The 18,558-nt window shown below is 37.7% G+C and overlaps 1 protein-coding gene across 1 annotated transcript in view; it reads right to left on the minus strand.

The window, feature by feature from the left end:
- The window catches only part of ADIPOR2 (adiponectin receptor 2), a 42,773-nt gene that overhangs the window by 20,755 nt on the left and 3,460 nt on the right, over positions 1 to 18,558 (minus strand). Inside the window, exon 2 of the mRNA XM_014068470.2 lies at positions 5,288 to 5,516. Coding sequence (XP_013923945.1) covers positions 5,288 to 5,449 — 162 coding nt within the window. The 5' untranslated portion in view covers positions 5,450 to 5,516. The remainder of the gene's footprint in view (positions 1 to 5,287; positions 5,517 to 18,558) is intronic.

An 18,558-nucleotide genomic window follows, 5' to 3' on the forward strand; every position in this document is an offset into this window, starting at 1 on the left:
CCATAAGTTGGCTTTCTGAAGCACAAGAGGGGGGGAGCGAAACCACAGCTACATCAGCTGTTGAAAAACTTCTGCTTTTCTTCCCGAAGTCCTGCTACACAATCTTCGTGCAACCATGCTTTTTTTTTTTAACTTTTAAAGACAAGTAGCGTTTTTTCTTGTCTTTTGGATATGTCATCAAATGAAGCTTTGAATAACTTTAATACACAGAGAACAGATGCTGCAAAGCAGCACCAAAGCAATCTCAAGCACATAGTCAAGGTGGTGTTTCATCACCATTTAACGACCCCATAATCCCTTGCGGGGTGGAGTCTGAGCAACTGAATGGAGCTAGCAATAGCAATAGCAGTAGACTTATATACCGCTTCATAGGCCTTTCAGGCCTCTCTAAGCGGTTTACAGAGAGTCAGCATATTGCCCCCAACAATCTAGGTCCTCATTTTACCCACCTCGGAAGGATGGAAAGCTGAGTCAACCCTGAGCCGGTGAGATTTGAACCGCTGACCTGCTGATCTAGCAGTAGCCTGCAGTGCTGCATTTAACCACTGCGCCACCTTGGCTCTAGCAGCACATTTAATGGCCCGATGCCTTTCCTATTGCCAATGCAGAGTTTTGTTTAGCAGATCTATTCTCATTGTGCCCAGAAAGAGAAATAACTGCCTCTACCTAGGATCAAACTCTCAGCCTCCTGATTGTGAGGCGAGAGCTCCACCTCTAGGCCACCGCACCACTCTCAAAGTGGTGTTAGTCAAGGTGGTGTTTGAGCAAACTATATTACGTGGCAAGATTTCTCAATAAACTTCTGAAACTGAACTCAGTAAACTTTGCATAAGAGCAAAAATATATCTGCAGCAAATACCTCTGCTTGCAGAGCTCAGCTATCTATATCGTAGCATAGAGCTCTCCAATTTGGGGAGATACTGGCATATTTGAAATGGAGAATACATTACAGTTAATTGTACAAATCAGTTGCAACCGAGCATAATTTCAGATATAAAACACTCGGGATATTCAAAATATATGTCAATCTGGGAATCCAATGTTCTGAAAAATTCTGAAATTTCCTTCTGGACTTCCCAAAAAAGAATCAAGAAGGGAAGGATATTTAGTAGGCATCCTGAGACCTTGTACAAACCTACTTCTACTATGGATAGTATATTGGGATCCCATATAAGACAAGAGGAAAAATAATGGGGGATTTATAAATAGGTCCTGAGGCTCATCCTTGCTATAATGTGTACTGTACTAGTTTCCAAGAAAATTTAAGACATTGTAAGGATTGTATGAAATTGTGTATTTTATTTGACAACAGAATACCCATCACTGAGAGAATGAATTCTCCTCTTCAGCATTCCTCAACTGTAGTCACTGCAAGAGTAAAGCTATGTTAGTTTATCATGACCAAAATTAAGAGAGATCTGGTGAAACCTTTTCAGTCTAACAAATTTTGTTAAAAGAGATCAGTTTTGGTGAGCTGCAGCTCCTCCTGGTTTCCTAACAATTCCCAAAGCAGTTTTACAGAGTTAGGAATTTCCCACTATACATTTGTGAGGGGCACAAAGAAAACCTTGTTATGTTTGAGGGTTTGATACTGAATGTTTGCAACTCCTTGCAATATATCAATATCTATCTACCTACCTACCTACCTACCTACCTACCTACCTACCTACCTACCTACCTACCTACCTACCTAACCTACCTACCTATATCAATGTATATATGTATATACCAGTGGTGGGTTTCAAAAAATTTTGGAACCTCTTCTGTAGGTGTGGCCTGCTTTCTGGGTCCACTGATGGAACCACTTCTAACCGGTTTGGTAGATTTGACGAACCGGTTCTACCGAACAGGTGCGAACTGATAGGAACCCACCTCTGGTATATACGTATCTGTGTATATGCTTATGTATATGTATGTGTGTGTGCGTGTGTATTGCAAAGAGTTGTAAATACACACACACAGACACACACACATTAAATCAGAACATGATGGGGAAGAAATGATATGTAAGATTTAAAGGCAGTGAAGGAAAGTAACTACAAATATATTTAGAATATTGAACAGAAATGAAAAATAGCTAAACACTGGTTGTTGAAAAGTTAACATGAAATTTTATTGTTTCCTTTTCCTCACAAGAACTAAAAACAGTTTCTGTACTTCTAAGAAAAAAAATTAAATATTTTACCCTTTTTAATATTTTAGCTTAATTTCTCTTTGTTACTGCTGTATATCTTCTTTCTCCTTTTTACTCTGCTGTAACTAAAAAGCATTTAAAAAAACAAAACACTTTCAAAGCAGGCTTAGTGACAGATCCTTTCCAAAAGGTCAAACAGCTGAATTCAGAAGTCACCAAGGCCCCGGTTCTCTAACAAATGTCCCAGCTGGGCTTTTGCCATGAGGAAGAGTCAAGTGCCATGGTTCGTTATTCTTCACACTGTACCGAAGGCCTCAGCGCAACGGATCCAAAATTTCACAGTTACGCTTCTAGGCCACACACTAAAAATGCACAGAACACCACAGATGCTGGCTTTTTAGACAAAACCCACCATCCATCAAGAGCAAAAAACTAGGGTGGCTGGAAAAAAAATGAGAAGAAAACAGCCTTTTGTTCCTTTTTTTTTTTTGGCCACTGGAGGATTATAAGGGGTGGGGGGGTGGGGGAAAGGAGAGAGTCAAGTGCAGGTTTTTCAGAGCTGTACATGAAAAGCCCATTCATCAGGTGATAAAAGTCACATGCATTTGATTGTGCCAGTTTAACAAAAACCACAGTAAGAGGCATTTGTTTAGGCGATATCAGTAACTGAAGAAACAGCAGGGGAAACAAAGACACTCCAACTATTCAAGAGCAAAGGGCAGAGAAAAATAAAGGAAGTAAGGAAGGACAGACAGCTCCAACACAGAGAAGAAAGCAGCAATATTGATGGGAAACTTGAATGTTTATTCAGTTATTTTTAAAAACTGCCTATAGCCCCACCCAATCCATATGGTTCTAGGCAGCAAACAAATTTGCTGCCCACATTTGTTTGCTGGCCATATAATTTCAATGTGCCACAAAATATTATCCCCACAAATGCAAAAAGAAAGAAAGAAAGAAAGAAAGAAAGAAAGAAAGAAAGAAAGAAAGAAAGAAAGAAAGAAAGAAAAAATCTGCACAAAGTCCAGGACTAAACATATTGTTTTCTAAAGCAATAGCCAGTCATTTAGATTTATTGCTATTTATATATGGTAGATCTTTAACCTCCACTGGGATAGAAAAACTAATATAATACAATAATACAATAGCAGAGTTGGAAGGGACCTTGGAGGTCTTCTAGTCCAACCCCCTGCCTAGGCAGGAAACCCTATACCGTTTCAGACAAATGGCTATCCAAATATCATCCTCAATATATTATGCACTAGTAGTTTTCATACTTGGCAACTTTAAAGGTGAGTGGGCTTTGACTCGCAGAATTTCCCAGCCAGCATGTGGAATTCATGTCCACAATCTTAAGAGTTGCCAAGTTTGAAAACACTGTTATAAAGAATTCTGCCCTTCCCACTTCCTGAATACTTATCACCTAGTAAGTCTTACTGTTTTTTTTTAAACAAAGTACATACAGAGATTACTTCAAATTTCAAAAGTCGTTTATCCAGTTAAAAAGGAAAAGCAACAGGCAAGTTACATCTGATGCAAATTCACTTTTTGAGATGCCATTAGCAAATAGCATTTTCTTTCTTTTAGAAAAGCACTTGCTGGAGCATTTAAAAATTCAAAGAACATCCAATAAATAGTCCAATAAAACAGCTTTATCATCCTGTCTCAAAGAAGAGATGAGGCAATGCCTCAAGATCACTAATAGATTCATTACCACAGGTGGTCTTAGAAAATGGATCCATTGCTCTCTTTATGATCATATATTTTCTATAATCACATTCAGTACTAGTTTCTTATATTTTTATTCATATGCTCCTGTTTCTAATCAAACCAAGGTTTTAATATAAATAGGGGCAGAGAAATATCTACACTACATGTTTTCCAAATAAACAGCCTATTTTTATGACAGGACTGATTGGGACTAAAAGCCCTACATGGTTTAGGACCTGGCTACCTGAGAGACCGCCTCCTGCCATTTACCTCCCAGAGACCAATAAGACCACACAGATTGGGCCTCCTCCGGGTACCATCGGCTGGTCAATGTCGGTTGGCGGCTCCCCAGGGGAGAGCCTTCTCTGTAGCTGCTCCGGCCCTATGGAACGATCTCCCCGTAGAGATCCGGACCCTTACTACTCTTCCGGCCTTCCGTAAAGCTACTAAGACCTGGCTGTTCCGGCATGCCTGGGGCTGATGATTAGTATCCAGCCCCACTCTAAGCAGCATGCATGTTGTGTAATTTTAATGATTGTATTCTTATTTTAATTTTTTTATATGTCCCTTGTCTTGTCTGTGAGCCGCCCAGAGTCTCTAGGGAGTGGGCGGCATACAAATGTCAATAAACCTAAACCTAAACTAAATTCCACTTATAAACCTTAGTAACACTGCACTATAGTTCTTGGACAGTAGCCATTTTGTGATGCATAATTTAACTAGCAGTGGACTTCGAGGCATAGAGTCTGTATGCAGATCTACAAACTTGAACTGTTTGAAGCCAGCCAGCTAGCAATATTTCCTTCTCTTCATGAGGACACAAAGCAGCTAAATGAGGAACCTAATTAAGGATCGAAATAATAATATAAACACTCTGCCCAACAGCTGAAAGAGCATCGTCTATGTCAATTAGGTGCAATACCTTGTATGAAGGACTACAAAATGAGTTCATCAGGATAGTTACTGGTTGCTTTGTTGTTTTGTTTCAATGCTACAGAAAAGTGAGTGTAGGTACAACTTAGGTATATAGATGGAGATGCAATTCAGTAGTCTTGGATCTAATATTTATCCTGAATTTTCAAACAACAGCCGATATAGAAAAGGGGCTTATATCCAGTGTGGCTAATACACCGATATGTCATTTTCCTAAGACTTCACTTCTTATTGTCTGCCCTGGTAAACATATTAACAAAAATAAAACTGATTATATAGGATTGGTCTTTAAAACGGCAAAAAAATGTCAGCCACTCTAAAGGGCAATATGACCATTGCCTACAGCTTGGGAATCAAGTATATTAAAACAGGTTCGTAATTATTCCCAAGGTACTCTAGAAAATCATCTTTCAGATTTATACAATTGTAATCATTAACTCAAGTAAACTCATAATCCAAGGAACTCTGTCTTTGTTTCCAAATTTCAGTATAACAATTATTCACTGTTACCTTTTCAGATGATGCTGATGGTTCTACTAAGAGAGGTTCCTGCTCACTGGACTTGTTGCTATGATCATGTTCTTGCCCAGCAGAATTGGGCATGTGTCCCTTCCTGAGCCGTATAACTGGCTCCAGAGTGCTTGCATTCCCAAGATCTGTTGATTCGTTCATGAGATCAAGGCTCTTCCTTAAAAGTTCTTATTTTCTCCAGCAAGAGGCAGTGACGAATTGGTTAGTTCTGAAAAACAAAGTTGATAACGATAAACACGTCACCCCCAAAGCTATATAAACCTACCTAGTATTTTTCTTTTCTTTTTACAGGTACCAAAAGCCATAGCCATCAAGAATACACATTAAAGTCCTGAAGCGGGCAAGAGATGATGGATAGATGATTTCTCTTTTTTGATATTGTTCTGATTTATTTTTCCTTTTTTTGTCTCTTTTCTTTTTCTAGGTGGGTGACATGATTAGAAATTAGATAAGATAGAAAGAAAAAGCCTTTTAATAAAGGGTGACAGGACTAAAGCTAGAACAAGTGATAGAAATAAGAGAAGAGGGTGTCAGGCCTGCAATTATATTCCTTTTAGAATTTTGGCCTGCCACACTTTCTCTTATTTCATTATGCTGTTTCATTAGTATAGTCGATGGGAGGGGGAAATAGAAGGAGTAGGATTGTGGAATGTATTGTTTTTCATTCTTTACTAGAAGCCAAGGTCATCCTTTGTCTCCGCACCAGTACACCTGACCGGAAGAAGCTGGTTGTGGATGCCAGCATGGAAGAAGATTGGACCATGTGATGGATTGTGGGTGTGGGGACAAGATCATGAACTTTTAACTGGGTGGAATTGTGACGTCATTTCCAGTATTGGGATTAACACAGATGTGCCTAAGATGTCTGCTTTATTGGAACCGAAAGGATTGTTTTGCCTTGGACTCTGATTTAATTCTACATGATACTTGGAACGCTGACAGAGGGGCTATTTGTGTATATATTTTTATATAATAAAATAAAATAAAAAAAACCAGAGAAAACATGGAATAATTGAATAACATAGATTACAACCTAATATAAATGTGTATTATTATTTAAAAAAAACATAAGTGGACTGAATGAAATAATTATGATTAATTTTATCAGTTTTACTTGTATGAATGTATGACACACAGATACAACACTGTTCACGCATTGATTTGATATATTTGTAAAAAATAAAAAAATAAACAACTGGGGGAGGGAACGAGAATACACATTTTGATGGAAAGAAGTCTCTTTTCTGGAATCTTTATTGCACTAACAAAGCATCAACAAACATCTAGCAGACCACTAAACAAAAAAAGTTTGAATCTGCTGTCTTTCTTTGCTGCCCCTGAACGAAGTGATTAATACATATAAAGTGAAGCATAAAGTAGGAACTACTGTCATTCAGATAATAATGGATGTTTATGAAAGCAGGAATCCATTGAAACAGGTCAAACAGGGAACCTCCTGCAGAGTGAATGGAATTAAAAATAAAACTAATGAAGTGAGTTGGGATGAAACTAAAGTGAGAGAAGGCTAAAAGTCGCTAATTTTAGAAACCTGTATGGGAATGACTGTGATTTGCTGGAGAAATGAATGCTGTGTTATTGTCCAACAAAAAGAAACCATAAATGCTATAATAAGCATGTTGAAAGACGTTAAGGTTAGACACAGTTAACACAGGAGAACAAACGATAACATAGGAATGTGCTTTCCTTGTGGAGCATCTGTGCAACTTGTATAACATGTAAAGTGTGTCCATAATTATTGGAAGACTATATTCTTTCCCTATAAAATAGGGAAATGTAGCAAAAATAAATAAGTTAAAAAAACCCATAGGTGGGTTAATCTGTTAACTATATCTCTAAAAGTATTTGGAAGATTTTTTTTTAATTTAAGTTTTTAACACATTTTTATAAAAATGAATAATAATATAAGGGAAGTTGGACTGGATTTTTGACATAGTTGTAAAATGAATTGCTATAGTTGTTAAGTGAATTGTGTAATTGTTAAGCAAATCCAGCTCTCCCCATTGATTTTGCTTGTCAGAAGCCAGACAGAAAGGTCAGAAATGGTGATCATATGTCTCTGGAATGTTGCAACTGTCAGGACACATACATGCATGCCAGTTGCCAAGTGCCAAAATTTTAATCATGTCACTGGGGAGATGCTGCAATGGTAGGAATGGTGAAGATCAACCGTAAGTGCCCTTGAATGGTCACTAAATCAATGGTTATAAGTTGAGGACTGTATATACATTTTATAAAAGCACTATGTAGTATATAAGGGAGTCATTCCTGCTTTAAGGTACTCGGCATAATTTTGATTGACAGGTAGGAGAGCTGTCAGCGAGCAGAAGTTGGGAAGTGCAACATAGCAAGGACTACACAGATTTTTTTGCTCTTTAGCAAGTCACTGAAAGTATTGAGAAAGTTTCTTGCACATCTGTTTTTCCCCCCAATTTTTTAAATTTTTTAAATAAAAACAAATAAAATCATCCTCCATTACAAAGTTGTAGAAAGTGTGTCAATTGGTTACACAGAGTTTTCGTGCATCCCTTCCACCGTCATCACCTCTAATTCATATCAAAATATCTACTTAACATCCCATATATTTATATATAATTGAGGAGAAATTTCCTGACAGTTAGAACAATGAATCAGTGGAACAGCTTGCCTCCAGAGGTTGTGAATGCCCCAACACTGGAAGTCTTTAAGAAGATGTTGGATAGCCATTTGTCTGAAACGGTATAGGGTTTCCTGCCTATGCAGGGGGTTGGACTAGAAGACCTCCAAGGTCCCTTCCAACTCTGCTATTGTATTGTATTATTTGTATTAAGTCTGCCTGTGACTTCATGATGGTGGTTTATGATATTGAGATACTTACACTGAGAAGAGAACAGGCACCACTATAGTTATTTTAACGTCCCTTTATAACAAACATTCCAAAATGTGGTTTTTTTTTTAAACAAAACCACATAGTGGCATTCCTTTATCTATTTTCAATATCATCCAATCACATTATTCCTTTATAACACATTCAAAATAAAAATAAAAATGTTTAATAGCAAAGTTTTTAAACCTCTTTTTTTAATCATTGCACATCTGTTGATTTAAAGAAAGTTTTTGATACTGCATGTTAGAATTATTAAGTGTTAAGTGAGAATGTGGAGATTACCTTTGTTTGCTGAATAAGATAAGTAAGCGTGTTGGAAGTAGAGCATACATGGGAAGAAATGGCATAGCCTAATGGCTCAGCAGGGGAAAAAACAAGGTGTGTGTAATGGTTATTTTATGTATTTATGGATAAACATGTAAATAATACTTGGGTCATGCTGGAGGTATGTTGTTTGGGGATGTGAATATAAACTACTTCATTTTATGTGCTGTTGATGTTGTGTTGTTGACTTAAGAATTCAAATTATTCAAAACAACTGTTAAATCTACTATAGCAGTGGTCCCCAATCTTTTTGGCACCAGGGACCAAGTGACAAAATACCATACTTAATACTTAAGATACCATAAACATTAATGTTGAAATTCTTGCACATTATCCTAAATACCTTTCACTCCTGCATTATATATAAAGGTGACAAACTTACTGTCTAAAGTCTGAACACAAGTTTTCTGTAGAAATTGAACAGGTTTTTCCCCAGCTAAACTGCAATGATACTTTATTGAGAAATTAGCTATTACAATGATAATCATTTTTATGAGCTCACATTTCCTTTATTGTCATAAAAGGGCACACACAAGATTTTGCTATTTTTAATCAAATGTTTCAAAGTTCAACTAAATGACTAACCACCTAATTATTTAGAACAGTATCTTCAACCTTTACATCTACTTTGGACTCCCATGACTTAGCAGGAGATCTGGGGCAGAGATGCACAAGCACAAGCTTTTTGATGGGGTAAAGCCCCTTTGGTAAATGTCACTTAAAATTGTCCTATTATTCAACCTCTCGATTTGCATATGATATAGACAGGGTCAGTTGAGTGGGAGCACTGATTTCAACAGAATTGCAAAGGGACAAAAAAATAATAATTCCTTGGCCTACTGCATCTGAGTCCATTCCCATGAGGTCCAGACAATTTTATTTGAATTGATACAGGACTATTTCAGGATTAGCCCTGCCACATAGTTTCAGAATTTTTTTTACTTAGATTCTCTGCAATAAAATAAATACTGTAAGAAAACAAGGACAAGTGAGAATGAATACATGGATAGCTTTCATTTTTTAACAAAGGGGAGAACATTTTGTGCTTTAAAACAATGGGAGGAAACTAGCCAAATTCAGTTCTAAGCGCAGCTGATAATTTTTGTAACGACTTTTTCTTAACTTTCTTTCAATAGCTCCAAGGACAGGGAATATAATTCTGCAACAACAGATTAGACATTTATTGCCGGCCGTTGAACGAGAAGAGCAACCAGTAAACATTTCTGGTTTTTATAACTCCTAAACAAGATGACCATAATCTCTCCTCTAAACAGCGGACAAGAAACAGGATAGAGCTGTAATGGCGGACCTATGCAACGCATGCCACAGGTGGCACGCGGAGCCATATCGGTGGGTACGCGAGCTCAGCTCAGCTGATTTTCGGGCCTTCTGGACCCACGAGAAGTCAAGAAACAGGCTGTTTTGGCTTCCGGTAGACTCCAGGGTGGTTGTGGAGAAGGCAGTTTTTGCCCTCCCCAGGCTCCTAGAAAGGGTCTGGAGCCTAGGGAGGGCGAAAAACAGGTCCACCATGCCATCGTGTGTCAAAAGCAAGGGGAGCACAGGGGGGTGCACATGCGTGGGGGGAGGGGGCATAGAATTATGGGTGTGCACACACACGCATGACCCCCTGCACTCCCCCTGCTTTTGGCACATGATAGCAAAACATTTAGCCATCACTGGGATAGAGAATATTCATGAAACCTTAAAGCTAACATCCAATTGTACCTGAATACCCCAATAATGGTACATACTACAAATGCTGAATCATCTTATGAAAGATAACCAGGAACAACAACAATAACAATACAAACATCAGATTTTTTGTAACCCAATTAAACACAAAGTTTTAAGCATGCTCAGCTGGATTGCTATTCCCTGGCTAATCAAATGAATCAAAAAGTAAGAATACAGGAAGGGATGGAGCATTCAACCCTGCAGAACCCCCACATAAGAGGGGCCTGGAGGATAATCTCTCTCCCCTTTGCCAACAGCAACTGGAACCGGTCGTGAAGAAAAGACAAGAGTCGCCGTAATATAATGGTTTCAATTGCCAGCATGGCCCCTAATTCCCAACTCCCACGGCCAATCCAAAAAGATTCTGTGATCAATAGCGTTGAAGGACGCTGAAAGATAAAGAAGCATAAATGCGGATGTCCCCCTTCCATCTGGTTCCATGTGAATTATCCACGTGCCACCAAGGCTGTCTCAGTATTGAATCCTAGCCTGAAACCCAACTGAAAGATCAAAATAATTGCTTTGTGTTGTACCAACAAAATGGATCCAGAAATCAGACAACAACAGCAGCCTCCTATACTGCACACACTCTAAAAACAGAAACAAACTCTTTAGAGAAATCCTGCTTGTCAGGAAATTGTTCACAATTCAAACACTGAGTCAAAAATAAAGCTGTCTCCCGAAACTTTCACATCCTAACCATATTGAGATGAATGCTTTCTACAGCTGGTCCATGGGCAGAACAACAGACATTTTATCTGGCAGAGGTTACTTTCAATGTCACAAATCAGTAAGAACTATGTGCCTTTTGTTGTATCAGAAGGCAAGAAGAAAATCCAGTGTTTTGTTAACCAGAACATCAGCAATAGCAAAGTCTCCAGCAGGAAGAATCAATGTTCTTACTTACTGCTTTTTTCACACTTGAAAGTTGTATGAAACACAGCAGCCTCGCTTTCTAACAGCAGGTTGCACAGGCAGACAATGAAGCATTTCAGGGCAACACAAGCAAAGTCAGGCATCGGTTGTATTCCCTACTTGTCTCCCGCACAGAAAACTCATGTATAACGTGGATGACAAGTAAGTCTTAGCAAATGAAATGGCCATATGGACAAGTAATAGAAGTGCAAGCCTTTTTGCTATCTTAAGGGATCAGATGGGGAATTCTAGGTCAGGGGAAGGATAGATGGAGCACTGTATCTTCAGCCAAAATGCTTGGCGTTAAGTTGTATCTTTTTGCAGCAACAACATGAGCAACTCGATTTTGAACAATGCGGTTCTTATATCTCATGCTTATGGCTTTATGAAACAAAAAGGGAGTCAAACTGAGAAACTGAGAGACTCTGGGCCAGTCCTTCAGCCCAATTCAACTCACAAGGTGGTCGGCTCACATGATGTGTAGACGTTTGCCTCTCTCTGCACACTTTATCACACTCGCTGGCGAGGTTGTACAAAAGTCATTTTTTTCCGTGTAAAGAAATGGTAGGAAAAGTTATATTGCACTGATTTTAAGCAAACAAAATGGGGGTGGGGGAGGAGGCAGGAAAGGCACTTTTATTTTTATTTTTCCTTCATTTTGCTGGAAGCGGCAAAGAAACAGGCCGGGTATCCCAAGAACAAGGGGTGGGGGGACCCTCAGCCCCCCTCCCCAGTCAGAATCGCAGGTGGTGGGGTCTCTATTTTGGCATTTCAGGGCCAAAGAGGGGTGGGGGGGAAGCAGTGATTTCCCTGGGTGAGAGAGGGTTCCCCTCTCAACCCTTGCCTATTGGGGGGGGGGGTTAGTTTTAAGGAGAACCGAACGAGAACGGCGGTTTATAAATGTAATATTTGCAAAGTTGATCCTGAGGATTCATTAATTTAAAAAAAACAAAAAAAAAGGAAAGAGTGGTATTACTTACGGCAACAGTCTTCTATTTTAGATCACTGCAATCCCTACTAAATCTTGTCAAGAACCAACCTTTGTCTGGTAGAAGCTGAATACCATTTTAGAGGAAACATGAGACATACTTTTTATCATTTTATTAGTAGCATTGTGTCGCTTTATCTAGTTTTAGATAAAAGATAAACTTAGTTTTATCTAGTTTTATCTGGGTTTAGATAGTGGACGGTTTCTATCTGACAATATGACTTATAACTCTGCATAAACTGAGTTTTCATTCAACATAAACTGTTAATTTTTAATCATATATAACTTCCTTGACCTTGAATACAGGACTGAAAAGCAGCGGGGAAATTTTGTTGATAGCTTTAATAAAGTAAAAGTGCCACCTCCACCCAATACCAATAAATGTTTTTTAACCGTCAGCGATGTATAAGCCATATTCCAATACTGATGGGAAGAGGTGACATTATTGGAAGTACACAAAATACAATCCTCTAATTCCAAACATAGATTGTGCTTTTCAATCACGGAAATGCCCCATACTACACTTAAAAGTTAAAAAAAACATAAGTGTATAATGTTTAAAAAATAAAAGGATACCATTTTAAATGAAACGGAGCCTAGAAATTAATTCTTCTCCATTTCTCAAATTTGATATTAGAAATTCCATAAGTGTGTACTTACTTCCCCTTTTAAAAATAATTACAATGTGCTATATAACAGGGATGGCAAACCTTTTTGTCCTCGCGTGCCAAAATCATGCGTGTGCGTCCACACCCACATTACAATGTGCCTTGCCCACCTGTGCAACTGCCCCCCCCATCATGGGGGGGGATTTTCACCTTCCCCAGGCTCTGAAGGTTCTCCTCAAGCCTCCAGGAGAACGAAAATGGCCTCCCTCGGGCTTCAGAGACCCTCTGAAGGCCGAAAACAGGCCCAATTCCAGAACTTCCGGACATCCTGTTTTTCGCTCTCCCCAGGCGCCGGAGGTTTTCCTCAAGCCTCCGGGAGGGTGAAAACGGCCTCCCCTGGGCTCTGGAGGCCTTCCCTGAAACCTCCTGGCATCAAAAACGGAGTGCAGGGGAGAGCACCACATCTGTCCTTGCTTCCCCCACTCCCCAAAAATGAACTGGCTGGTATGAGGTGTGCGCGCATGCGCGGTGGAGCTGAGCTAGGTGATGGCTCGCATGCCCGCAGAGAGGGCTCCGCGTGCCACCTGTGGCATGCATGCCACAGATTAGCCATCACAGAGCTATAATATGGGAAGTACGCTTTCTACCTAATATTACTGCAATGTTAAAAAACAAAACAATTTTGACATCTCAGATTTCTAACAGACATAGATAACCAATTCAACAACTATTCTATTGTGTGTGGTCACTATTAATCAGCTACATGTCATGTGTATTCAGATAGAATGCTATTAACACTACTTTCAGAGGCTTAGAGATATTGAATAAAATGCAGTATAAAATGTTAAGAGAATAAATAAGGATTTTAAATTTGAAAAATCAATTAAAATATAATTTGAATACAATTATAATCCATTAGAATAGAATACATATTCTGATTATTCATCAAATATATACCAAAATGTTCATACATACATTTTTATTAATGGCCAAGCTGTCTTTACTTGCAAAATACTTTATCACCTACCTGTCTTCCTACATAATTCACAAGGCAATAATCCCATTTTAAGTTAAATTATTCCGATAAATGCAGTAATTTGCATATCGGTCATAACTAAATACCCATAGCATCAAAACAGGACTCTCTAATATCAAGCTTCTTAATTCATATCCCATAATTCTGTGTTTTTGTTACAGCACATCTGTACATCTGTACTCACATTACATCTGTGTAATTGCTGAATTAAAATACTGTTATTAGCTTCATAGTAGTAGTATTGCTAATAACATATGGTCTGAGCCAGTCATAAGTGCCACTTATTCTAAAATGTAAATTTAACTAAGCATGCAGAAGACAACTTCCTGTAATTATGCAGATGTTTTGGGGGCCATATTGTTTGGTTCCCTCTGCCTCAAGGACTCAGGTACAACCTGCTCAACAGGACGGATTTCGGTAAGATCCACCAAATTTACAGTACATAACAATTTTTTATTTAAGTAAACGCAATCCAGAAAAGAAACGCTACATGAAATGAATCAGGGCTGGTGTCTTCGTGATGTTACATCTACTGAAATGAGCTCCTAGCTGTTTGAATACAAAGCAGCACTGAACACTTTAAATGCTTTTGTGAGAGAATTCTGAGAAAGATTACTTTAAAGATGGTATAAAAATAAAGGTAAAGGTTTCCCCTGTCCAATCATTTCTGACGCTACGGGGTGGCGCTTATCTCCATTTCTTAGCTGAGGAAGCCAGTGTTGTCCAAAGACATTTCCATGAGCATGTGGCCAGCCTGACTATATGCCAAGGTACACGGAATGCTGTTACATTCCCACCAAAGTGGTACCTATTTATCTACTCACATTTCCCATGCTTTGAACTGGTAGGTGGGCTAGTAACGGGAGCTCACCCTGTCGTGCAGCACTTGAGTCTCGAACCTCGAAGTTCAGCCTCTTTAACCATTGTACCCCTAGTTTAAAATAAGAGTATGAACTCTAGAGTATGGTATGTTCATACTCTATTTTAAAATAGGGAAAGAAATAAGTTTGGACTACAGGCATTCTGTCATCACTTCCCATTTTATTTCTAAACTATATACAACAAGCTAGTTATTTAAAGTTACTGGTAATTGTTTTTGAGGAATACAGATTTGCACACAGGTCTCTCTGCTTGGCAGGACAACCATTATAACATGCTGGCTCAGTTTGTATAACATGGAACCATTGGGTAATACTGGAGTATTACTCAAATGAAGGCAAATGTACGTGTCCCAGGATAAAGTTGCAGAATCCGGCCTGGGTTGATCACGAGTCCGAAAGCTTGAAGGATTAAACCTCTGGTCCCGGTGACCGACCCAGACTGGATTCTGAATTATTACATTTTCTTGGTTTACACAATACACCCAGACGGACATAAATTAACCAAACAGGCTGGAATTGCATCAAATATTATGCCATAAAAAGTAAGATAAGGTTGAAATTAATTAAATTTAGTACTTGGTGCAAATTCACAGAACATGAGAGTTTTAATTGATCTGATTAAATATGTGAGCCAGCCAGTGCCTTAATTGCAATGGATACCCTGCACCAAGAACACCCTATAATATTACCGTAAGCTAAAACAAAAAAAGCACACATTTGCCTGTGTGTGTGTGTGTGTGTATGTACGTACGTATGTATTTCAGGAAAACGCTGTACAATATTTGCTTCTCGCCAGTTGTCTCAATTTTAGAGGGCAGTGGGCATGTAGAAACTTGATAAAAGTGTTGCTGTGCCTTGAAAAATGCCTTGCAATGGATGGATGGTAAACTAATGAAGCTAAATGACAATTAAATTGCCAAATAAAATTGTATAAATAAGACTGGCATTCTCACTCCAAAATTCAAACCTATTCCTTCAAAATATATCACTGTCTAGCTCCAAAATAAATTCTACAGTACTTCACAGCTAAACAACTGATGCTCCTGTTTTCTGCAAATTAACCCCACCTCTCCGAATACATACAAGGATTATGTGGGGAAACCCAATGGGAATCAATCTGCACAAATCTGATCTGCAACCTTAATATAACTGACTTGTTGCTTGTCCCAAGTCCATGCAACGAAAACATTAAAATACATGGCACTAAGTTAAAATAAATTACAATGCAATGTTTCATTCAAACTTTAAGGTAGCCAAGTAAAATAAACTAGATGATATGAAAGCTTGGGATCTTCAAAGCAAGGAACTGAAGACATTGCATAAAATGAAGAAATAGCTGCATCTAGATTGGGGGGGAAAACAGAAGGACAAAGATATAACAAAGGACAACTGAGTCAGGTTTATTTGACAGCCAGCCAATATCGAGTATTTAACAAATATCAATTTTCACCCAAATAACATGATGTCCCCTAATTTTTAACAACTGTGGTTATTTACACTGAAGTACAAATGCCCCCTTAAAAATGAAGACGGGCACACAAAGATGCACACTATTGAGCAAATATTCTTTAAACAACCATTCAGCAATCTAATTTGCAAAGTTTATGAAATCAAAAGGTCAACAAACTTTTTGGTGAACTTTGCTCCTGTAAGGCTTCAATATTGCTGCTGACAAAACTTTTATTTAACATTGCTCACTAGTGATATCTTTCCATGGATATGTATACTCAAGGTACTGCTAAGTAAGATCAGTAAGCAAAGGTTGCATTTTACGCAGCACTGTGTAAATACAGGTTATTTCATTTAATATCTCTCAAATAAAAGACGCAAAGAAATATATGTATAGTATACACATACATATACATTTCAATTGTATGATTGGATAATTTTATCAGTGGTAGATAAAATAGGCTTTATCCCCAAATTATACAACCACGAAGATTGAATTAGCTTCAGATTTGGTATTTTGCTATTTAAATATCAAAAGATGCCATTATATTAAACAGCTCCTCATTCTACTTGAGTTTCTTCTACTTATCTGGCCACTATCAACGTATAACATATGAGCAATCATGGCCAAGAGCAATCAGTAGCGTAGAGAGAGAAGTATTGTGGTTCTAAATTAGAAATCCAATATATGTGCGCTAAAATTACTATTAAATCCAATTACCTGATCAGAAAATTGCCTTTTAAAACCAGGCCTAGTAGCCAAGAATTAGGGTTAGTTTATTTCAGATACCTGTACTGAACAAACCAAAAAGTAATCAGTGAAGCTGAAGCCTTTCCTATGTAGTAGAAATAAAGTGGAGAAAAACTAGATTTTGCATTTGTCAATAAGCAAGAAGCAATTTATCATCTGGAAATAAGTTTTTTTTAAGCAGAAGAGAAAATTTTATTCAACTTCTTAACTCCACAGGTAGCAAAGGTGGGGTTTTTTTGCAAGAAAAAAGTCAATGGGTTTCAATGTGGCCAGTTAACTTAATAAAAAGCCAAATGAAATTCCCCAATGTATCTCTAAACAACTGGATAACAAATAGTAAAAAAAAAAGTTGCCATAAATATGAAATGAGAACAGTTTACTTTATTGCTTGATACAATATGTGTATCAAGCAATAGTTAATTCATAGTTAATCCTTTCTGATATGTCATTAATTCAATTAACATTTTAAATTTCATGTGATGCAAGTGTCTTTATAATCATTTTTAACATTATTCATAGAGCAGGTGGTCAAAACAATTCTCTACCCAAATCAATTATGCAATGTTCCTATACAAAAGGGTATAAGAGGGAAGATTTTTTGAAGATGACACATACAGTATTTAACCTAGAATTTTCAGTTATTAAGTACACAAAACATATGGAACAGATTATTAAACAAATGTGAAGAAAGATGGGATACACGAGTGTTCCACTGAAGTATGTAAAGTGTACTAATATAGACATTAATATGCAGTGCAATATGACTTTGAATAACTATTGTTACTTTGAATGTAAGCTAACTGGCATACATTACAATGAAATTTCATGGCATATATGTATACATATTACACAATATGTAAAGTATATCTCTGTTTACCTACAAGCTGCCTACAGCATATCTTGATACCTATTATTTATAAACCGGTCTGAAGTGTTTTAGCTCAAACATGGCAGATGGGAATCGTTATAAATGCTATACAAACACAATTCCAAGGAGAAAAAGAAAATCAGGCTAGAATCCTCTCTTTAGACATTTCATTTTTTATCTGGGTAAGTTATTTGATTTTCTTTAAGCATAGGAATATTCATTTATGTCCGTTCTTACCTACAATCATACACAGTGCAATGAATGTGTGTGTGTGTGTGTGTATTTTCACCTTAGTTAGAATTATATTTTTTTAAACAAAATAATCACTTGGCTTAATGACATAGGTACGTACATGGCAAAATAGTATACTACCAACAGCAAGAAATTATTTCTCAGTTCCTTGAAAAAAGACAGGATATAATTTAATGAAATATAGCATAAAACCTAGTTACTGCTTATGATTAAAAACTTCGAACATAATACCTCAAAGCTAACACTGAATTGTTTCCCAGATCTTCCAATTTAAAAGCCATGGGCAGAGCCGAGTAACTCCAAATTACACCCAAGCACTGTTGTTTACAAGCTAGCATACTGAATATTTCTATTTTTTTTATATTGAAAATGTGGGTATGTATTTAAAAATATTAAGAGCTAGTTTAGGGTAGCAACTGGGAGACCATGAATTCTAGTTCCACCTTAGGCATGAAGCCAGCCAGGTGACCTTGAGACCAGTCATTATCTCTCAGGCGTAGAAAGAAGAAAGCAATGGTCAACCATTTCTGCAAATGGTGCCAAGAAAACTGCAGAGACTT

Source organism: Thamnophis sirtalis, unplaced genomic scaffold, assembly GCF_051295495.1.
Source record: "Thamnophis sirtalis isolate CommonGarterSnake01/CBP01778 unplaced genomic scaffold, rThaSir2_p1.2 scaffold_9, whole genome shotgun sequence".
Taxonomy (NCBI): domain Eukaryota; kingdom Metazoa; phylum Chordata; class Lepidosauria; order Squamata; family Natricidae; genus Thamnophis; species Thamnophis sirtalis.